Source organism: Microtus oregoni, unplaced genomic scaffold (genome assembly GCF_018167655.1).
Source record: "Microtus oregoni isolate MIOR12 unplaced genomic scaffold, Mior012 000036F_ref0000092, whole genome shotgun sequence".
Lineage (NCBI taxonomy): Eukaryota > Metazoa > Chordata > Mammalia > Rodentia > Cricetidae > Microtus > Microtus oregoni.
Window position 1 is genome coordinate 1704560 of NW_024543095.1, and position 24399 is coordinate 1728958.

Consider the following 24399-nt stretch of genomic DNA (forward strand, 5'->3'; position numbering starts at 1 on the left):
TAGGAGTACTTATGTCCATGAAGGTCTATGAGTCCTTCTGTCTGTGAAGGTCTATGAGTCGTTCTGTCTGTGAAGATCGATGAGTCCTTCTGTCTGTGAAGGTCTATGAGTCCTTCTGTCTGTGAAGGTCTATGAGTCCTTCTGTCTGTGAAGATCTATGAGTCCTTCTGTCTGTGAAGGTCTATGAGTCCTTCTGTCTGTGAAGATCTATGAGTCCTTCTGTCTGTGAAGGTCTATGAGTCCTTCTGTCTGTGAAGATCTATGAGTCCTTCTGTCTGTGAGGGTCTATGAGTCCTTCTGTCTGTGAGGGTCTATGAGTCCTTCTGTCTGTGAAGATCTATGAGTCCTTCTGTCTGTGAAGGTCTATGAGTACGTTTGTCTGTCTATCTTGACTTATTAGCTGTAGACATTCTTTATGAGATGGGAAATAAGTTGATGTCTTTTCTTTTCTCCTTTTTAAAATGTCCTCCCTAAGGAAGATAGTGAAGGGCTCTTGGTTTAAAAACTATGATTTATGATTTTATCTGTTTTTCCATAATTGTTGCTCTCACAGCCAGTTGTGGATTAGGGACTGTAAATATGCGCACACACATACTTTTGAAAGCATGTGTTGTAAACAACTTTAAAACATAGTCGTAGAGAAACAGAGCATCTTGGAAGTATAAACAAGGTACCTTAAAAATGCTGCTTCCCATAAGACAAGTGGAAAAAGGCAAACTAAGTTATTTTTTGAAATCCAATGGCAAATAAAACATTTGGCAGATGTTGTCAGTTTTGATTTACTCACTGAATTTGTAAAAATGTTTTTGGGAAAATGAGTTACTGAGTTGGGAATAAATCGTTGCCATTCATGAATACTATTTTCCAGAGGAGGCTCAGTGAAGAGTTCTGAGGGTTGGCATCCTTCTTGGTTATGTCTCTTTTATGTCCTCTGTCACCTCCTGTTCTCTCCACAACTCCTCTCATGGCTTTGATGTTTATAGTATGATAATGCATTATTTTTGTTGTTGTTATGTGTTTGTTTTGAGACAGGGTCTCACTGTGTAGCATTGGCTGTCTTGGAACACACTCTGTAGACCAGGCTGGCTTCGAACCCACAGAGATCTTCCTGCCTCTGCCTTCCAAGTGCTTAAATTTTGTAACTAAAGTTGTGTCCCATATATTTGTATTATTAATGCCATGTAAATTTTTTTTAAATATTTTTTTTATTTAGAAAATGAGAAAAAAAACAAGTTTCTACCTCCTCCCAGCCTCCCATTTCCCTCCCCCTCCTCCCACCCTTCTCCCCCTCCCCCTACCCTTCTCCCCCTCCCCCCACTCCTTTCCCCCTCCCTCTCCAGTCCAAAGAGCAGTCAGGGTTCCCTGCCCTGTGGTAAGTCCTAGGTCCTCCCTCCTCCGACCATATCTAGGAAGGTGAATATCCAAACTGGCTAGGCTCCCGCAAAGCCAGCACATTACGTAGGATTAAAACCCCTTGCCATTGTCCTTGGCGTCTCATCAGCTCTCATTGTTCGCCATGTTCAGAGAGTCCAGTTTTATCCCATGCTTTTTCAGTCACAGTCCAGCTGGCCTTGGTGAGCTCCCAATAGATCAGCTCCACTGTCTCAGTGGGTGGGTGTACCCCTCGTGGTCCCGACTTCTTTGCTTATGTTCTCCCTCCTTCTGCTCCTCATTAGGACCTTGGGAGCTCAGTCCAGTGCTCCAGTGTGGATTTCTGTCTCTATCTCCATCCATCACCAGATGAAGGTTCTATGATGATATGCAAGATATTCGTCAGTATTGCTATAGGATAGGGTCATTTCAGGTTCCCTATCCCCAGCTGCCCAAGGAATTAACTGGGGACCTCGGCTTGGGCACCTGGGAGCCACTCTAGGTTCAAGTCTCTTGCCAACCCTAAGGTGGCTCCCTTAACTAAGAATTGTGCTTCCTTGCTCCCCTATCCAACCTTCCTTTATCCCAATCCTCCTTTTTCCCCAAGTTCCCCCCTTCCTCCCCTTCTCCCGTTTCTCTCCCCATCTCCCCTTACCCCCATCCACCCCACCCCCAAGATCTCAATTTTCTCCCCGGCAACTTTGTCTACTTCCCATAGCCAAGAGGATAACTACATGTTTTCCCTTTGGTTCACCTTCTTACTTAGCTTCTTTAGGATCACCAATTGTAGGCTCCGTGTCCCTTATTTATGGCTAGAAACCAATTATGAGTGAGTACATCCCATATTCATCTTTCTGGGTCTGGGTTACCTCACTCAGGATAGTGTTTTCTATTTCCATCCATTTGCATGCAAAATTCGAGAAGTCATTGTTTTTTACCGCAGCATAGTACTCTATGTGATTAAGAGCATTTGCTGTTTTATCAGAGGACCTGGTTTCAGTTCCCAGCACCCACAGGGTGACTCACAGCTGTCTGTAACTCCATTTTCAGGGCATCCAAGGTTTTCTGCTGGTATCCTTTTGCTCCTGCATGCACTGATGAACGTACATACATGCAGGCTCACACACATATACATACATTAATTAATACAATCCTTATAAAATAAAATAGGACAAACTTGGCTTAAGTGTTAAAAGAGAGATGGTGTAGCAAGTTGTAGTGTTTTATATGGTTATAGTTGAGTGTACACATTTAGATAGCACTACTCTTCTAGTAATTGTTTATCCGTTTGTCTTCTCTGTAACTTTAAGGGCACTTGGGGGCAGAGTCTATAATTTTACTTCTCCTGGGCTCTCCTAGCACTTATTTATATCTAGTGAATCACAATTAATAAAAATCTAGGGACAGAGGTTGGACAGCCCAGAGACCTAGGATAGAACCAAACACTACTGGCAAAAGTTAAAAAAAATTATTGAAAAAAAGGTCAGTGAAATGATTCCTAATGATATTCTGCTAAACTCATACCACCAGGCAGGACAAATTGTGTGTTGAAGGTTTTGTAGCTGGGTTAATGTCTCAGTCCCTCCACGGGAAGTCTTATCTGATTACAGAAGATGACTGGTTCAGGCTTTGTATCTTCCGTTGCTACGAGTCTTCACTAGGGTCCTCATTGTTTCAGGGAGTTTCCATTGCACTAGGTTTCCATATTGCTCTAAAATGTCCCCAATTCCAGGAGTCATTCACAGGATTCTCCCTCCAACTCCCAACCCTACCTGATCCCTCCTGTTCCCATCCCCACCTGCCTCTAGTCCACCTCTAAAGTCTGTTTCCCCTTCCCGGAAAGATCTATGTGTCCTCCCTTGAGCCTGCCTTGTTACTTAGCCTCTCTGGATCCATGGATTTAGCATGATTATTCTTTACTTAATAACTAATAAGTTTAAGTGAGTACATTCCATGTTTGTCTTTCTAAGTCTGGGTTACCTCCACTCAGGATGATCTTTTTCTAGTCGTCTCCATTTGCCTGCAAATTTCATGATGTCATTTTTGAACATCTGAGTAATACTCCTTTGTATAAATATACCACCTTTTCTTTATCCATTCTTTGGTTGAGGCACATCTAGGTTGTTTCCAGCTTATGACTATTATGAATAAAGCTGTTATGAACCCTTTACTCTGAGGCAATGTCTGTCTTTGATATTGAGGTGTGTTTCTTGTATATAACAGAAGAATGGATTCTGTTTTTACATCCATTCTGTTATTATATGACTTTTTATTGGGAAATTGAGTCCATTGATTTTGAGAGATACTAATGACCGATGATTGTTAATTCCTATTATTTTGTTTTGGGTGTTGATTGTGTGTGTGCGTGCGTGCGTGCGTGCGTGCACGTGTGCTTTCCTTCTTTTGGTTTTGCTGGTGTAGTTAACTTCCTTGGGTTGGAGTTTTCTTTCTAATATCTTCTGTAGGGTTGGATTTGTAGATAGATTGTTTAAATTTGACTTTATCCTGGAAGATCTTGTTTTTTCCATCTATGGTGATTGAAGGTTTGGTTGGGTATAGTATTTTGGGCTGGCATCTGTGGTCCTCTTAGAATTAATTGATTTGGGTGGGCCCAGCCTACTGTGCTTCGTGCCACCCCACGGTAGGTGGCCCTGGCAGCTGAATTCCTTTAAGTTCCCTGAGTGTTGCTGGTATTGAGTACACATTGGATGGCGGAAGAAGAAAAGGCTCCAATGGCAGTGATAGGCATACTTAGAAGACATGAGGCAGGCACTTTCAGATTTCTTTTTCCTCAGATCTCTTTATGGCAGGTGTTCTGCTCAAGGCTGATGTTCTCATAGGGGATTCTATATCCAGTCAAGTTGACAGTCAACACCAGCAGCAACCACACCTGGGCCTCGGTGGTTTCAGAAAGCCAATTCCAATATCTGACCAGAATTGAGAACCGCAAGTAGCATGGGTGACCCAGAATCACTGCCGTTCTCAGTTGTGCTGTATGCTGGATATGGTACTTAATGGTTACACTTTTTAAACTGATAACCCTAAGAGTATTCGTCCCTGTCCTACAAGGCTATTATGAGGAATGGATAAAGCATCAACTCCACTGTAAAAACAAAGAAAATGGGGCACAGAGGCAAAAAATGACCAAGGACAGCATGGAACTAACTATGGAGAGTTTAGCAGATGGCTATGCTTTCAGAAGAGTCCTACATTCTCTCTTGTAACTGAAGTAGCTTGTTTTGATTTTTGATCTTACTTTTAAACTATTGAGGGAAGTGAGTTTTTGTATTTACGAAGTCTTTATGTTTGTGGATTAGCTTGCTGTACTTGGGTTAGCTTCACGGAGAACACATGAAAAAGCGGGGGGAAAGTATGATAAAGATTGAACCTGGATATAATGTATGCTTTCTCTAACATTTTTTTAAAGCAAAAAAAATCTTAGCTATTATAAAAACATTTTTTTTCAGAGGAATTATCTGCATCCGGCTGAGAATTTTTTTTGCCAAACTGCAGCCCCCACACAAGCTTTGGAAAGCCAAGATATTTAAACCTGCAAAGTAAAGGCAGCTCAACCCTTACACTGGCCTGATGTAATCCTGTAACCACAGAATGGTTTGTCACCCAGCACTGACAGTGACTCAGTAGACCTTGTATATGTTTTTTAAAAAACTGTTTCTAAATTGACACAGTTATGAAAGTTCCAGAGAATTATAATATTATTATAAGCAAAACATTCAACACATTTAATATTTATTCTTGAATGTGGTTCAAGAATATTTATGAAGAAGCCAGATTGAAAAGTAAAAGTCTGGATTATTATAGAATTTTTAAAAGAGGGGCAGCTAATTATTTAGAGTCTCTAAAATGGGATTGCTAAGCCTAGTGTTGGCCTATAATTTCAGCTATTAAGGAATCTGAGGCTGGAAGCTTATAATTCAGGGGCTGTCAGGGTACAGAGTGAGTCCAAGGCAAACTGGAGTAATTTAATAAGAGTCTTTCTCTTGTCTCAAAAAAAAAATAAAGCCTTTAGACATCTTTAATCAGTTTCTAAAATCAAAGGAGTCCTTTATGAGATTAAAAATAATTTGTTTGCCCAGCCATAAATGAAGCATTTCTGTTATACTCCTCCCTTAAAGGCTCTGGAACAATTGCAGAAGAGGAGGCAGAAAGACTGTGAGAGTCAGAGGTCAGGGAGGGAGGTCAGAGGTCAAGGAGTGCAGCAGTGTCTTCTGGACAAGAGAGGAACCGCTGCTCTCACATACTCGTACTTGCAGACTCTCCTCATCTGCACGGGATCAGGGCAGTTAGCATTCCACTGTGGAGCATAGCTGAGGGCATTTGACAGCTTCCTGGAAGACCACTCTATGGATGTAGTCCCTGATAGATCACCTGGGTACCAGTGAATAGCCCATCACCATAAATATTTGAGCCGCACAAATTAGACACAATGAGTTATTAAGAAACAAACAAATAAATAAAACCTAAAACTAAACCAAAACAACACAAAATTTTAAAAAAAAGGACAGGAAGTTTGAAGGAAGTAGAGATGGGATCTAGAACGAATTAGGACTTAAGGGGTATCAGTTTGATCAAAATATATTGTATTGTATGTATGAGATTCTTAAAGAATTAATACAAACAATGCATTTAAATGAAAATAATTAGTAAGAGTAGCAATTGATAGAATTTGCATTTTTAAAGGCATTTTGTTGTTGTTTTTTGTTTTGTTTTTCGAGACAGGGTTTGTCTGCTTGTCCCTGGCTGTCCTAGAACTTGCTCTGTAGACCAGGCTGGCCTCGAACTCAGAGATCTGCCCGCCTCTGCCTACTGAGTGCTGGGATTAAATGTGTGAAACACCATTGCCTATCTAAAGGCATGTTTTTAAAACACATTTAATTTCATTAAATTTAAAGATGCTGTCAGTGCTTACATGAAGCTAATCTTGGCTAATCCCTTTGGCAATTTTGTTTTCAAAAAGTAAAGTTTATTCCAGCAAGTTTAATTATTATTTAAAACAATTTATTATTAAAAATTAAAGTTAACCATTTAGTTTATCTTTTTATTCCATTCCTACTCCTCTAAACCTATAAAATCTGCCCTGATTAAATTACAAGCATTTTATTGTAACAAAAAGATAAAATGGATATTACAGACATTGACTCTATGCTTGGATTGCTGGAGGAGCAAGAGTTCAAAAGTATGAGTTACATGAGGCTCTCTCAAAACCACAATACATAAGCAAAACAAAGTCCTTGCCTGTACAAACATGACACTCCTCATTTACGGTATTAGCCATTGACCTAGTTTTATTTTCTAAAACAAGCCTAGAGAGCATCTTCCTTCCTCTTTCCTTCCTTACCCCTCCCTCTTTATTATTAGTAATTTTGGGGGCCTTTTGTTTATAGCAATTAAAATAAAACCTAAACTCTTGTGCTGTTTCACAGCATGCTTTTTGAAAGTTTTGATTTTCTCAGAAAATAATGCCCTGTGAGATGTTTAGTGAAAAAACCGAGCCAGCCTGAGCATGGCAAACATGACTCTAGTACAAATAACTGTCCCTTGTGCTGAGAAGCTGGCCTTCGGGTGCTTTGTGCTGAATACCTGTCCCTTCGATCATAACAGTTATAATTAAAGGTTAATGAAGGCTCGGTAAATTAAGAGTAGTTTTAGTCAGCTTAAAGAATTAAGATTAGTAACAGTGCTTTAACCATTTAGCTTCACGTCATGTTTACTAATGTTCAGCAAGGCATGTCTAGAAATCAGAGTGTAGTGCTTAGAAAAGCAAATCAAAAACTAATTTTATCTATCAAGTTTCTTATGAGGAGACTTTGTCTTTGGGAGAGTTGAGCATTGTGTCATGAAACGCCATGACCCTGTCACCAGGCTTCTGTCCCTATCCACTTGTTGCCTGCTGGATTATTTTGAGTCAAATCCCAAACATGCCATTTCTTCTAAAAATATTTTAATATGGTACTTAAAAAGTATCCTTTTGAAATTATGCCCCCGAATGCTGCTTTCTTCTCTGAAATACACTAGCAGCTATTCCATTGTCCCTTTAAATAGCCCGTCATTGCTCAGATTTCTAATTGTTTGAACCAAGATCTATATGTGATTGATTATTACCTTTTCTAGTATCTTTAACTTAAATGTTTTAGATGTTTTCACCATTTTTTCCTCTTTGCAATTTATGGTTTAAAAACAAGATAATTAATCCTATAAAACTGCAACAAAATAAAAGTCATCCTATAAAATTGGATTTTTGCTAACCATGTCTGTCATGGTATAATTTAGCACATTTATTTGTTTCTCTGAATGTTATGTAAGTTGTTTGATATATATATGTCTTAATATTTTATCTTCTGGTTCAAAATCACACAAAAAATAACTTCCTCCCTTCCCTCACTAGAGATTTGAGTTATGTAAAATGGCTATTATAAGAACTTTATTTAGGCAATTGTGTATAATATATGACATAGATTAGAATTTACAATAATACTTCTTCTAGAAAAGTGAGATGTTTGTGTGTGTGTGTGTGTACAGTATACTTATCATTTATTAAAACCGTTCTATTTACTTAACCTCTGTGACCTCACTATTTTAAAAATATAGCTGCATCATATGGTCTTAGAATAAATTATGTTAGTCCATCAAGAAATATGAATTGCATAAAATGTAGTTTTTGTTGACCAACAATAGATAACCAATAAGCTGGCAGTTGAAGGACTGAAGAATTAGATACTATCATGGGGAATGTGTTATGCTTAATCTGCAGTCTTTTAAATAATGTACATAATGTATTCATACTATAAATGAGAGATGTAAAATTACAAGTTTTATCTTAAGAGTAAATAGGAGGAAATAAGGTTAGCTCAACTAATGAAATATTTAGACTCATAAAAATTTACTGTATAAGTTATATAGATCATTATATTTTAAAACATAATTGAGTTTTTATAAAACACCCCTTACCCTAAAATAGAACCTAATTTGATCTTTCTTTGGTGATTCAGAAGCACTTAAGGGACAGTGTAAAGCCTTAGCCAACCTTCTCATTATGCTGTAGCTGCATAGAAGAGTTGGTTGATGCTGACTTCCAGAGGAATGTGAGGGCTCAGACTTTGTCTTACTTAGGAAATGGTAGTTCTAGAGAGTTACTTCAGTAGATTCTAGGAACTATTATGGAACTGCACATTTATGTGTGACTGCATAGATAGAAGTGTGTTTACCTGGGTGTACTGATATACATAGTACTGTAAAATAAATAATGTATATTGTTAAACACATGTACATATATATTGGCTTGTGACATGTGCAGCCATTACCACTAAGTAAGGAAGCTGCAAATGGAAGGAATTTCATCAAAATTCACCAAGAGGAAATTGGCTCCAAGACTTAATGATTTTGGCTGGAGAAGATAGTGGTCCTGGCACAGTGTACTCTCTATTTCCTTGTGAGAGCTCCAAGATGAAGAATAAGCTACATAGAGGCAGATGCTTGGTAGTTTTCTGGAAGCACAATTATAAGGTTTATGAAAAACAGGAAGACCAACATCTCATGCAGTTTTTTTGAACTGGAAAATGATTTAATGTGCTGTTTTGTATCCTTCAGGTCTCATCTATTGAACCATGATATTTCATTTTGTTTTGATAATTTTTTGCATTTTTATTTTACGTGTTGCTAGCCTTGGAAAATAAGTTGTATCTTTGAATGCTTGAAAGGTACTGTTTTTAAGATGGCCTAAATTTTTATTGATTAATGACTGTAATTACTCATGTTGCAGTATTGTATTTTCAAAATTACTATTCAGTATTCTTTTGCCAACTTCTGCTCATAGCCACCAGATAAAGTTGGCTCAAGTATCTTTATTGATCCTTAAAAATTCTTGGATTCTTTAATACATCTAGTTTAGCTTGTAATAAATTGTGATTATTTTTTGAAAATAATTAAGTGTGTAAGTTGTAAAGTCCAGGCTATTTAACACAACTTTTGCACAGAGATGAGTAAGCTACTGTGTCTGTTCTAAGAGACTCTGTGAAACAGTGTCATTGGAGGAAAGTGGGACTTAGTAACTCTTACCCAGAAAGTCAGTTACTCATGGTGAACATGACCAGGTTCATTGAACAGAAAGCTCTCTGTTTCACTGTTACTCACAAAGAAAGCCTAACTTTTCTTTCTGTTGTATTTTGCAAACATAAAACTAACAAACATCCACTGCCTGTAACATAAATGAAGGAACCATGGGAGGAATTAAGTCATCTTTTTAGGAATGTCCTAAAATCTTAACCACAGGGGTTGTAAACTCAGACATCAGAAGGGGCCAGTCAGGTCACTAGATGAGGGAGGAAGGCGATCCAACAGCTGTGAGAATTAGTGGGGACTGTGACCTGTCAAAGTGTGTCTGCCTTGTGTAAAGATCTTCAAATAAAACTTCTGTGCAGGTCAAGGAAAGCATGCCTGCAGGCTACATCTGCCAATTTATAAAATGCTTTGTGATTCTTTAATATTATTAGAGCCATCACAAAAATATTTGAGTAAAATGATGATGATTTAAAATTAAATGCAAATAAATATGACCAGTTTAAAAATGATCACACCATAGGTGGTGCTTTTCCTCCCTGGGGCATAGATGCTATTAAACCCCAAATGCTAGGGTCCCAGGAGAGGCCTGGAAGATTCCATGTCCAGGCAGAAGAGGGGAAGAGGTGCTAAATTTAGCAAAATAAAGAGCTGTGGGAGAAGCAGAAGCCAGCAAGAGTAGGATTAGCTCTCCCTTCCTCAGTATAGGCTCTCATGTTGACGATGGTGGCCTTGAACTTACTACAAAGTTGACCTTCAACTGATTTCCTGCTTCTGCCTCTCGCATACTGGGATTGTAAGTATATGCTATCATGTCTGGATTTTCCATTGTTGAAATATATCATGCCCACTTCCCTCCCTTCCCCCAGGTATAGGTGGTCCTGGATTCCAAGAGTTAATACTTTTTAGAAGCCTATGGCTGTGAGAGACATTGTCTATACACAGATTCTCTTACTTCCTGAGAAACATGTGGGACAAGTAGCAGAAAAGTCTGGAAAGGAGAGTACAGCCTCATACAGTGAAGTTGTATGAGGGTCTAAGGAACCATTGTAAAATAGTTGAGCCTTTAACAACAGTTACAAAATTGCTTAAAATTTCCACCTTGCTATTAAATGCCAGACTATGGCTCAGAAACACAGAATAGATTCTGTATCATCCTGGGATCATTGAATCCATGTTTTAATGGTAGGACCTATGAGCCTGCTTTTGAAAGATACCTCCATGTTGTTCTGAAGACACCCAAGGCTATCCAGTTGACTTCAAGATGGCAGGTTGTTTTGGTTAGTGAAGACTGAGGTGACTCCCTTGACTACCACATTTTCCTGCTGCTGCAATACTTGTTGTGATTACTAGCATGGAACATGACTGATCTACCTGGCAGAGATTATTTTGAAATGAGAAGTGGTGGTTGTTGAGAACAGGAGGCCCATTCTATTTGATTGTTGGTGGATTGATGGCAATGGACATTGGTAGCTTGGAATGGGAAAGCCAGCCTAAGATCTCTGAAGCACTTAATTGGCCTGGGTAAATGTGTAATTGTCCATGACAGCGTTGGACAGATGCTTCTCTTTGTTGATTGTGAGGTTCACCACAGTTTCGAAAGAACTGGTGAGGTATGGGTTTGGGACTTGGTGAGGGCTGACTAGTTTGAAGAAGTGACAGTTGATTAAACAGTGCTCACTATGCACTGTTAAGTTGATGTATGGTTTGAGTGCAGTCACTGTGGCTGCTTTGTGGGGCCCATTTGAAGTCTCTGGAGAGAGATTGTTTGCAGAAGATAGGAAAGTTTTCTGCTCCAAGGCACACATTCCCAGCTTGGCATGTAGCCAGCATTCATGTGATACCACAAGACAGCTTGTACGTGCTGGATGTGCTCCAGTCTAGTGGAGCAAAGGTAAAAATATCTCCTGGGTAAAGGACCATGAAGTCAGTGAAGACCTCTCCAAGCTTTGTGCTCAAGCATAGCTATCTGCAGATTGTTACATATGATCCTAAGTTACATGCCAGCAATCAAAGTGTCCTTATCTGGTCTCAACCAGTTCATTCTTTACACCCTTTAGTGGGTCTCTTTGCTCCTTTGGAAGTCTTTATTAGCCACCAAACAAATACCTTCTTGGTGTTTGAAGAACTCCAGGATTGGAAACATTTTAGCTACCTATTTCAAATATATTTTAATTTAAATCCACTAAATGAGTCATACTTTATAAAAGCATAGCTTTCTGTTATTCTTCTTTCCTTTTGTTTATTTTTCCCACAACAGAAATGATTATAATCATTGGAAAGTTAGTGAAAATATGTCCATCCTTTTTGTGGATTTTCTGCCCTGAGAATGGAGGAAGATCCTCAGATTTTATCTTTGTTGGAAAACATGAGTACCTAAAGTGTCTCTGCTTTCAGGTTAAAGGCTTTTCTCTAGTTATATGGCTGGGTAAGAGTTTCTGTGCCTCTCCCTCACTCCCAGAGAAGGCAGAATGGCAGTTTCAGTGTTAGTGTATCTCTTCTTGCCCTTTCTGTTCTTCCTCTTCCTCCTTTAATTTCTGCACCTATTCTTTTAAAGTAATAGAAACCTAGTGTAGAAACCTGGTTCAAATTGTCTTAAAACAGCAAAGGGAGTTCATTGGCTCTTAGGATTCTAAGAGACTGCAGTTGGACTCAAGATAATGTTGGTCTTGTGGCCAAAATAATGCCACTGAAGAACCTAGTTTTCTTTTATTTCATTTCTTCTTTGCTTTGCTTTGTGTTGACCTTTATTCCCCATAACCACATATTTCTTCAGTTGTCCTGCTTCTGTGAATATAAGTTACTCCAGTTCCTACTCTGTTCTCCCACTATGGGAAGAGGGCAAGCCTTCGTTTTTCAGTAGTGCTGCTTATATCACCACTTCCTTACTTAGTGTGACTGAGACTGAATTAGTCATTGAGACTGGGTGCATAGAAAATATTTGGGATGGAGAGTCAACACCTATAGGGTTTTATCTGATAGTTCTTATCCAGACCCATGTCTAAGAATGGTGAGGGTTAGCTTCTTAAGGAAATTTGGGTGGGTGTTAGCAGAAGGAGAGAGATTGGTGTTGGGCATCAAACAATGGGTGGAAACTTACTGTATGTTTGTGTCATAACCATCAAATGGACTGAGGTCTAAGGGCTAGAGTTTTTTGTAAATTAATTTTATGTATATATGCATGCTTGAGTGTATGTATGTACATCATATGTATACATGAGGAAGGGGTATAGTTTTAAAGAGAAAACTAAAGACAACGCAAGCTCTTACACCTTGTGCAGTATTTGTGTCTTCTTTAGTTAAGTACCTGCTTTATCTTGCTTTCTTTTTCTCTGTAGTTACATGTTCCTGTTAAAGCAAAAAGAACTCAAATTGCTTCCTTTTAGGTAATTCTCCCAGTTTATACACACAAGTTTTGTGATCAGGTCATTGTTGCCTGGGAAAGTCTGTAGTTAGGATTTGGATTAAGAGAGGGGTCAAATTAAGGCAAATGTTTTAGGTATTGGACTCTGGATCTTTAAGTCCAACATGAGGACAACTAGAATAAGTCATTCCAGCACCGGGACTGGTTTAGCTCGGAAGTCATTTAGGTCAGAGGCCAGAAAGCAGGTGTCAGCCTGCAGATGTCTCTGTGGTTATAAATAACAGCCTGCTTGAGGCTGTTGCTTTTTGTCCTGTTACATGCTGTGCACTGTTGCAAAGTCTCCATGAAAGAGACAGAAAGACTTACTCCATCATGATACTCTTGCCATCAGAGAACAGTTAGGAATCCTCTCACTTATGAACACTCATTACCCCACAGGCTCACTAAGCTTGAAGGGTCTTTCATTGGGATTTAAATAATTTGCTCCGCGTTAGAAACGGGCAATTAAAATTGGGAATTTTCCGCTTCTGAAATTCTGAAGACATTTCCTAATAAAAAGTGAAACACAAAGTGTTTGCTTTAACTGAGCATTGCAGTTAATTTCTTGTAAAGAAACACAGAAGCACACATTAATTTAAAATAAGCTCACACTGTTGTTTCTTGTAGTACAGCCAGGAAAAGCAGTAACAAGCTGTCTCCCTCAGAATCACATCCCTGGATGATATTCGAGCAACCTGGAGGATTCAATACGTCCCCAGGAAAAACATTTGGAGTCAAGCTGCAGTCGCGTTTCTAGTTCTCTTTCTATTCTTGCAGGCTTGCCCACAGGTCTGAGCAGCATGGATGGGGCAGTGTGTGACGTTAGCAGCCAGGTGAATGGCAGCCGCACTGTGGCAGAGCCTCAACCAGTCTGTGCTGGAAAATTAAAGTTTATTTTTCCCAATGTTGAGGATTTGTTAATCAAATTTCATAGTGGTGTTTTGTTTGGCATTAAATGCAACACCAATATTAATTCATATTTTCTCTGAGAAACAGGTATAAAATGAGTGTTTTAGTCTTGACCAGATCTTATACTTAAAAGATAGCACCTTAAAGTTGTGTGGGAAAAGGTACACCTGTAGAAGAAATGGGCTTCACTCCTCCTCAGTCTGGTACTCTATCTAAGACGCTTCTGTCACATCCAGGAACGTTAGTGTGTTCGTGCTGTGCTCTTTCACACGTAGGGAAGACGGCTGCGCTCTCTGTAGAAGGATGCTGTTAGGTCTCTTCCTGGGGGGGGGGCATGCTTGCCTTTGTCTTCACCCCTGTGCCACTTGAAAGAGCCTCTGAGAGAGAGGGAGGGTGGAGTAAGAGGAGCTCTCAGAAACTTCTTCCCTCTGTGCCCTGCTACCCTTGTCTCTTCCCATCCGTTATGAAGGAAGAAATGCAACCTAAGAAGCCAACTGCTGTGGGATCCTAGAGACCCAGTTGAACTGCAGATTCACTGTGGGACGGGGCTGTGTCCTTGTCCCCTTCTTTTAAGGGCCACAGAAAGGTGGTCTCTGCAGCAACTTTTGATGTCCAAGAAGGGACAGTACAGGTTTTGAATTTTCTAAGTGGAGCGGTTTACTTTCTCATATTTTAGAATTAAGTCTTGCTTGCTCGTAGAAGAAATTAAGCCAGTTTTTCAGCACTAATGGTTCTGATATCCTAGACCAAAACTGGATGAGAGAAACTGTGGAGTAATACATCACGACGTCACCTTGGGGTAGATATCTGAAGGTGCTCTAGAGTGCCCCTGGTCCTTGGAAGTTCCTCTTTAGCTGGGTAAGCCTGCTAGGAGACTGCAGTCAAGTCAGACATGCTTTCTTTATGTGTTCTCTCTTGTATGAGATTTGTTAGTACTATCACAAAATCACATGGAAAAGTTCCTTTTCATTGTTAAGATGTTTGCGTATTTTCCCCTTGATCTTGTCTTCTGGCTCTATGTCCATAGGAAATGGAGTCAAGATCATATTACACTAGGAGACAGAAGACTTTGCTGGCTACTATTTTACAGTAAGACCAGGGAATGGACTGATGGGTGCCATCTTCCAAGTCATTAAAAAATCCTTTTAGGGTCTCGGAAGGGAACTTGCTGGTTAAGAGCACTTGTTGCTCTTGTAGAGCCCTCAAATTCTTTTCTCAGCTTCCAACATGCTGGCTCACAACCGTCTATAATTCCAGTCCCAGGGGATCCGTGCCCTTGTCTGACTTCTATAGGTGTCAGACACCCCCATGAAGCCTAAAACACATGTAAGCAAACCACTTATACACAAAAGATAATAAAATGAACACATCCCTTTTAGAAGGAGCCTCGAACACAGACTTGGAGAGGTCAGTTCTTGGTTAAAAAGCAGATCAGAACCTCGGAGAGCTCTGGGCTGCGGGTTTAGACAATCCGGGTGCTTCCTTTGCACTCTGGTCATGGCTGGGAGTGGCCACTGAACACAGGTCATGAGCCACCTTCTTCTCTCAGTATACATTCCATTTACCTGTAGCCATTCTTTTCAAGTGAGTGTTCAAGCCTAACTACTCTCTATTCTTAGACTGCTTTTGTTATTGCACATTAATCCCTCAAATGACTTTTTATTGGTGTCTACTTAGCTATTTGTTTAGATCTTAAAGATTTGTATATTTCTCTAATCAACTCCACTGGGCTTTGAAAGACTATTAACTAACAACTTCAAATGTCACAACAACAGTCTTGAACCTCTGATGCATTAAGCGCTGCCTACAAGAAAGTTATTAGAATATTTGAAAATAAAGCCACTAGGTGCCTGCAACCACTGCCCTGTTTAATTGCTGGCCTGGCCAATGTCTTCCACTGTGAGTGTGCTACTGGAGTACACAGTCCTTCTTCCCTTCCAAGTGCTTCATTTTGTTATTAGTGCTTGAATCTTCTCTGGAACAAAGACCCCAAATAGTAACTGTCCGTTAGCGCTGCCCCCAGCCTGGGATGGGATTCCAGTATTGCAGTCTGTGTTTGTTCGTTTGTTTGCCAGCTGCAGGACTGTGTGACTATTTCGAGAGCTTTTATATGAACAGGGGTTAGAGATGCTGTGTAGACCTGAAGCTTCTTTCTCATTGCCCCTCCTGTCATCCGCACCACACCCATGTTGTGTTAGCTAAAAGAAAGTAGGAACTTGTTGCATTTCAAGGAATTATGAAAATATATCTAAAGACAATTAAACTTCTTTGTATTGATATATTTATATTTGTATGTTAAGGTATAATAGAGGTTTTCATTGCTAACCTGTGATGTAGTCTTGTGATGGATAAGCCAATAGCAGATGTAGTTCTCTTGTTATCATGTGTATGTTCCCGCAAACGGACATTTAAACAATTCCTGCTTGTTCAGCTCCTCGTCCCTTAGAAATGAAAATGTCATTGGTCATTTCCAAAGACCACTGAGGCCATGACCTGTCGCAACAGCATGTGGCAAAACATTCCCAAAGTGTTCTGTGAGCCTTGGAATTGAAGCAGCTGGAAAGGGTAGCCAGAGCAGGGGCAGAGAATTACCATTCCCATGAAATGACTGTGACTCTGCTCCATGAATAACTTAGTATCCACACTAAGGGAGGTGCAGCTTTACATTTTATATAGTCTCAGGTGCCTCTGTTCTCGACTATCAGCAGAACCCAATCCCACCAGCTCAGCAGTCTCTGAAAAGAACAGCCCCTCTCTCCACCCCATCCCAGTCCCAACTGTGTCACAGACATTCGTGAGGGCAAATTAAGTTCTTCTGAACTCTTTGCTGTCTTCTTTGACTAGAGTTGATCATTTTCTTTTTTTTTTCTAATTAACCAGAAACAAACTTTATTCCAGAAACTGAAATCCAGGAAAAAAATAAAAATAAAATAAAAAAATCTCCATGGGGCATCAAAAGCTTATCAACTAACTGAGACCACTGCCAGAGATGGATTTTATGGCTATGGCCGAGGCTGAACCCATCTTCTTATCATAGGGGCACAAAGCATTAGGTCTGAACAAAGGAATTTTCTTCAGATGTATTTTGTGTTCTTCATTTTAGGATCCATTGTAGTGTTCTTCTTGTTAGTGCATGTGTGACCCGTGTCTGTGGTTTGTCACCGTCTTCACTTCAGATGTCTTCCTTGGTTCATTAGCAAAAATAAAGTAGAGCGAACTTTGTGGATGGAGACACAGCTAGATCTTCCTTTTCTGTAGAGTCCAGAAAATGTATACCACTGCCTCCTCCCTGACCGAAGTTTGAGCATTCTGCGGTATTTACTACTCATGAGAATTAGAAAGCAGAGCGTCCTGTTTCTAGACATGGTTTTGAAAATATGTCTTAGTCTTCAGGAGACCCAGTCTTAGGGAGTGACTAAAACCTTTTATATTTTCTATCCCCTTCCCCCAGATAACGTGATCCCAGCATGGCTTATTTAACAAGGCGGTCATGTAGCCATAGGAGACAAATCTGTACCTAGCTTAGTATGTCTAAACCTGCACTGGTGGGCATGGTTTCCAGCGAAGTGTGTCTGAATGGTCAAGGTCAGAGGCATTTCCAGGTACTAGGAGGCTGCGTTTTAACAGGAAGGAGGTTTTGGTTGGCATGCCTGTACTGTGAATTTAAGAATTGGAATGAATGACTTGAAATAAATTCAAATTACTCAGCGATGTTTGCCAGGTAATAATAGTTTATAATTTATCTTATTGTGTGTGTATGGGCTTGCAGCTTTCTAAACCCTGAAGAAAAATGGAAAAGTTTATAAAGTAGAAATTGAGGTGACTAAAACCTCTTCTTTTTGCTTTAGTACAATAGGCAGCTTGGGAAGGCATACATGACTTCTCCAAAAAGCAAAATGTCATTATCTCTCCTATTTGTGTGTTGAATGATCTCTGAAGGAAACACATAGCAAGCTATGTAGTGGTCCATTTTCAGTTCTGGTCTGTGTTCGTACATTCTGTCAGTATTTTTAATGAGGCTTTGAATAGCTCAGAGGAATCTCAGGCTATCAAGGTCAAGAGCTTTGCCATGCAGGACTCTGTTCTTCTGACCAAATCACTTTTATATCGCTGTGGCTACTTTATTGTAGGATGCCAAAGCATTTGCTCTTCCTCTTTTCGTGAGCATCTCCTTAGCCCCATCCCTTCTATCAATTATAGGAATACCTCGTTCCTTCCCCACTGTCAGGTTAGTCTACTCAACAGAGCAGAGTACCACTGTTCCTGAGTATATGTGGGAGATCATTTCCAGGAGATGCCATGGACAGAGCGGAGTACCACTGTTCCTGAGTATATGTGGGAGATCAGTTCCAGGAGATGCCATGGATCCCAAGACTTGCAGCTGCTCAGTACTTTCTATAACATGCTATGGTATTTATAGTAATATGTGCACATCATCTATGGCTTGCTTAGGACGCCTGTCATATAAATACTGCATAAATAGTCATATTCTTTGCTTAGAGAATAATGGACAAGGAAAAATATTAGTTCAGTACAAGTGTATTGTTTTCTAAATGAGTTTAATCTGCGGTTGGTTGAATCTATGAATGTTGAAACCATGGATACCAAGGGCATTGACTTTGATGTTTGTTTTCTTTAGCTAGTGACTATGCTTAAGTTGTATTTAAAGGAATGTAGTGTAGTGTGATGGTTCTACAGTGGGTCTGCAGATCCCTGGGGACCCTTCAGAAATCTGTGGCATCAGACTATTTTCAGGACATGTGAAGATGCTACCATGTCCCCTTTTATTGTGCCGATGTTTGCACTTACTCTGTAGAAACATTGGTGGGCACCCTTGAAACCTCAGTATTAGTTGAGGAAGGCCATGACTTCAGGTGTCTAGGTTTTCAGGTAGCTGCTATAGTCCTCACTGCTATACGGTCTCAGTTTGACAAAGGACTTGCTTTCTTCACTGTCTAGACCAGTGGCTGCAGCACAACGGGAGATAACACACTCAGCACTTACTGTGGAAAGAGTGAATGATCTTACTAGTCCTTCTGCCTCTCCCTCCCTTCCCCCCCCAAATCTTGCATTTCCTAGATGTATTTCCCCTTGTGTCTTCTCCTTTCCTATCCTTTTCCAGATCAGCCCATACTATTATGTTTCTATTTCTGTGAAATACTGTTGTTTGCAGAGCATTTGTTTACATCTGGGGTTACAGATGCAGGTGGTCTGTGGATGTGGAATTAAATTACTTTTGCATAGAATGTTGAATTACATGCTTCCTGTTAGGAACAAAGAACATAAAAGAATAGAAAACAAATTCAGTGTTTCAGGGTCGAAATCAGTCTTTTAGGTGATTTCAGTTCTCATGTTGGCATGACCTGTTTTTTTCTTCATTATTCCTGAGTGCCCAGCCCATCAGAAATAGTCTTGCTCGAAGGCTTTTATTGCTCCCTTCCTCTGCTTTGATGTGCAGTTGTGACAAGAGATTTGTATGAAATTGTTTCTTACTGGTCCTCATTTCTGACTCCTCAGAACCTGGCCTCCTGGAACCCTTCAAACCCCGAGTGCCTCCTGCTCGTGGTGAAGGAGCTGGTGCAGCAGTACCACCAGTTTCAATGCAGCCGCCTCCGCGAGAGCTCGCGCCTCATGTTTGAGTACCAGACACTCCTGGAAGAGCCTCAGTATGGAGAGAACATGGAAATTTATGCTGGGAAGAAAAACAACTGGGTAAGTGCTGAGAGATAGGGGACGTTAACTTTGTGATGAAATTAAAGACAAGATCTTTAGAATGTTCTTGTGGATTGAGCTCTTAACTCTTTCCTCAGATACATGGCTTAGGTCACCTGTGCGCTTTCTCATAAGAGAACTTAATGGTGATCAGGCTTATCATTTGTAAAGAATATTATAGGAGAAGTGTGTAAGATTTGGCTACATCCCCAGTCTCCTATGTCAGAAGGCAGGGAGAGAGGGAGAGGACCGCCTATGCTCTATACCTCCATGCAGGTCCTGATGTGGTTGGCAAGCAGGTCACAGTTTAAGACACTGAAAAAATCCCACCTTCTGCTCAGGGAGTGACCTTCACTGCCTCAGTCATATAAGAGGGGTCTGCTGCTCTGGATGCAGCAGGTTATGGAGCCTTCATGTGCCCCTCAACCCTTCTGTTTTTTTAAAATAAATTTGTTAAGCGTTATATAACATGCACATAGTATAGAATATGCTGCATTTGCCTTTTAACAGGAATAAATGACTATCGCTGAGTAATTTTTTTCATCCAGGAAAATGTTCCTCCTCCTCCTCCTTCTTTTTGGGTTGTTTTTGGTTTTTCAAGGCAGGGTTTCTCTGTGTAACTTTGGAGCCTTCTGAGTGCTGGGATTAAAGGTGTGTGACACCACCATCCGGCGGAAAATGCTTCCTTAATCAGTGCCTCTAAGCCCTTGTTCACAACCCTTTCCTTAAAGACAAGGTCTCATTGTATAGCTCTGAGTTACCTAGAACTTGCTGCACAGCCCAGTCGGCTTTAGGCTCAGAGTCCTTTCATTTCTCCTTCCTGAGTGTTGGGATCACAGGGGTGGCCACCATGGCCAGCTCTAGTTGCTGCTTATAATTTCGTTGCATTGTGTGATCATTTTGAGATGCAAAGCAGATTCTCACCCTTCTATTCCCAGAAGCTTCATATACCCTGCTGCAGTCCATCTCCCCAGGGATAGCATGCACTCTGGATGCTGTGATGCCTCCTTCCTTCTGGATCTGCTCACTTTCTCTTCTCCTTCCTCACCCCGGGCTCCAGCCACACTGCACCTCTGCACCATGCAGGCATATCAAGCATGCTCCTTCCCATGGCACTTTGCATAAGTTTCTGTGTCTGTTTTTCCCTGGGAATAGTGAACACCCTTCCTACTTTAGATTTCTGCTAACGTATTTTCACTGATTCCCTGCCTGCCTCATTTTTTAAAATTATTTTTTGAGAAAGGTTTCATAAAGTTTGCACATTTAATTGTATAAATCTATGATTATCGGTCATTTGACTGATTTCCACAGCCCCCATCATGATCTTCTGTCACCCTCCAGTAAGGTCCTTCATGTTCAGTTGCCTTTAGTCTTTACCCAGTGGTAGCCTAGGAAACCTCTACATTTCTTTCTGTTTCTGAACCCTTCAGATGGCCATGGCACGTCCCTAATGTTTTGTTACTGGGTGCATTCACTTAGCAGGATGTATTTCAGATCCGGCTATGCTGTGCATGCACCCATACTAATTTTCTTCTATGGCTGAATAAGATTTCACTGGACAGGCATACTGCATTTTGCTTTTCTATTCATTAATTCATGACATTCCAGTGTTTTTTTACCTTTTGACATATATGAATTGTGCTGTTGTAAACATTTATATGTAAGCCTTTATTATACTTGTTCTTAAAATTCACTTTTGTTTCTCTTCCCTGTTCTACTCTTTTTCTTTTTTTCAAGACAGGGTTTCTCCATGTAGCTTAAGAGCTTTTCCTGGAACTAGCTCCATAGACCAGGCTGTTCTTAAATTCACAGAGATCCGCCTGCCTCTACTTCCTAAGTGCTGGGATTAAAGGCGTGTGCCACCACCACCAGGCCTATTCTGCTCTTTTTTTAAAAAGGCATCTTTTATATAGATCATTTATATGTTATTGTGTGAGATATTCACTCCAGCACTTAGTGTCTGAATATAATGTTTTCTGTCGTAGCTTTGGTTTGTTAGGCATCTGGATAGAGCTGCACCCCAGGCCCCTCCTAGGTTACCATGAAGTGTTGGCCATTTTAGTCTCCTCAGTGCTCCACCTGAAGGGGTTTCTTTGTAAGCCCATTTGTGTGGCTGATGGGATGGTGCTGTTCTCTGTGGGCTGCTGATCTGAGGGCCTTAGTTGGTGCTAGCTGGTGCCTGGAACCTGCCTCTTCCTCTACAGGGCTTCTCCAAGGTGGGTCTCCTAAGCTGGCAGGGGACCTAACCGCAGCAAACAAACAGAGAGATGGAGAATGTATAAGCAAGACACTGGTCTCTTACAACCCAATCTTGGATGATGCCCATCACTTCTTATTGTCTGTTAATTCCAGCCCCCACACATGTAAGTGTGAACTCCAGGATGGCTGTGTACCACCTTGGGAAGGCTGCCGTGCTTAAGGCTTGTTTGTCTTCCCTATTGGCATGCCAAGTTTCAGGGCAGGGATGGACATAGCCCACACCGGGAACAGTGCCTGCTGCATCACTGGTGTTCTGCGCATGCTTGCTGAAAGGACGAGTGAGTGAATCCTAGTGACACATGGAACATTTATGTGTTCTTCTCTTGCTAATTTTATTAGTTTTCATCAAGCCTTTCTTTTCTTAAGTTCAATATGCTCGCCCTTGGAGTCTTTGACTTTTTCCTAAGGGATATGATTTCCAAAGTCATACAAATGAGCAATGCATTTTTAAAAATTTCAAACAAATCTTCCTGTTTGAACATACTTAACAGTTCAAAGTTTTTTTTTTAATAAAAAAATTCACTTAATTGTCCTATAAGAAAAGGATGCTAAGTTTAATCCATCTTGACTTCTTGGTGAGTCTGTGTTGTCCTTAATAGTGTGAGGCTCATTTTAAAGTGGGAATTACTGTTCAGTTATAATTTCTATGGTTTTGTTTCTTACCTTTTGTGTGTTTCTGTGTCTGTGTGCATGTGTGTTTGTATATGTGTGTATGCGAGTCTGTATGTGTGTGCATGCTTCTGTGTATGCGTGTATGTGTTCGTGTGTGTGTATATGAGTCTGTGTGTGCATGCTTCTGTGTATGCGTGTATGTGTTCATGTGTGTATGTGTGTATATGTGAGTCTGTATGTGTGTGTGTGTACACATGCAGTTGAATGTGTCTTGCTGTGTGTGTGTGTGTGTGTGTGTGAGTGTGTGCGTGCATGTGGAGACCAGAGGACAGATTTACATGTTGTTTTTAGGTGCTATCCACATTTTTTTTTTTTTTAGGCATTCACCAGCTGCTTGGTGAGCTCCTGGGATATGCTTGCCTCTGCCTTCCAGCAGTGGGATTACAAACATACACCCACATGCCTTTTGTTTTTTTAACCTTGGTTCTGAGGATTGACTTTAGATCCTTATACTTGCAAGGCCAGGTCTGTGTCCCTGAGCTCCCTTCCTTTAGCTCTCTTCCTTTGCATATGCAGTCTGAAGTGAAATGTACTGCAGTTTTATAGCACCTTTTACAGTTTCAGGATTTTTCCCATTTCTTGACTTTCCTTCACCTGAGTGTAGAAGTGTAGATCCATTTAAAGCAGATGGTGTTGATGGATTTTCAGAATTTTCCTGGCTGATGTCACCAATTTACTGATGACATTATGCTAGCACTGTGTTCAACCTCTTTACTCTGTTGTTGGAGTGGCTCTGATCTTTTCTGACTCAGTCACTTGTATTATGGTGAGTAAAGCCCCAAAGACTACTACTAGGCAGAAGGAGTTAATGCAAGCTACAGTATCAAGACCCAGTGATTTAGAGGAGTGAGAATATAGAAAGACATGTATCTGGACAGGAGTTAGCCTTCAAGCAAGCAACGAAGAGCTAGGGTATGCAGGTGAGCGTTGAGGGATGGACAAATGAGAGCCCGGTGCCGGGTCTCAGGGATACACTGAAGGACAGCCTGCTCCCGCAGTCTCTGCTAGACCAGGGCTAGAAGATTAACATGGACTCTGCAAGATAGAAAAGAGCTCGATTTTGAGCCAACATGTGTTAAATCAAGAACTGGATTAGCTTGTTACTTCTACAATAAATGCACTGTGATCTTGGGCACGTAAGACAACCTAGCCATGGTCCCTGGAGTCCTGGGGGTCAGCAGTGAAAATGGTCTGTCTGCTCAAGATGAAGGAATCTACAGCAGTATGCCTGGAGGAGGCTTCGGGGGAGAGCCGGCAGGCCTCCATTCGCAGACATGGTCTCTGAGAAATCATGGGATTTCTCACGTCAAATCATGGGATTTTACAGATGAATTGGTCTCCTTTCTCCTCTCCCTTAGGATTTTTCCTTTGTATGTGTGGGATGTATGTAGGGATGCATGTGCATATGTGTACACATGAATGAGAAGGACAAAGACTGATGGATGTGGGTATCTTCCTTTTATATCAAGGCATGGTATCTTGTTAAACTCAAAATTTCCATGTCAGCTGGTCTAAGTGAGTTTGCTCTGGGATCCACGTCTTCATGCCCTCCAGCATCTTGAGGACTATCACGAGGCTTTTCCTTCAAACCTGTCCTGTTCAGTAATTTACTTGAGACCTGAATGAAGTCACACAAGACATGTGTTTCTGTCCTGAGAACGTGGAGCTTGATGCACACACTGCCTTGAGGTTGAGTCCCGCTCTTCTTTACGGTCACAGCTCTACTCTTAGCTGCTGTTCCCCTTGCTGTAAAATATATATAAATGAGTTATGTCTATTAAACACAGTTTGGGGGTCAGTAATACATCTTAAGAATATCTTTTAGAGTTTGATAGTCTAATAAGTCTAACCTTGACTATCTTTTTTTAAACTTGTATTGTGTATTTATATTGTTTTCAAAGAACAGTGTCCGTAACCTTCAGACTAGTTGTTTGGCAGTCTTAAGAATCACCCCACCACATTGTCGCAGATGGAATTAGAGTCACCTTTCCCAGTTC

At 40.6% G+C, this 24399-nt stretch overlaps 1 protein-coding gene across 2 annotated transcripts in view; it reads left to right on the top strand.

The window, feature by feature from the left end:
- Babam2 (BRISC and BRCA1 A complex member 2) overlaps positions 1-24399 on the top strand; it is a 383311-nt gene that overhangs the window by 108162 nt on the left and 250750 nt on the right. For both annotated transcript variants that reach the window (XM_041631115.1, XM_041631116.1), the window contains exon 5: positions 19277-19471. In XM_041631115.1, coding sequence (XP_041487049.1) covers positions 19277-19471 — 195 coding nt within the window. The remainder of the gene's footprint in view (positions 1-19276; positions 19472-24399) is intronic.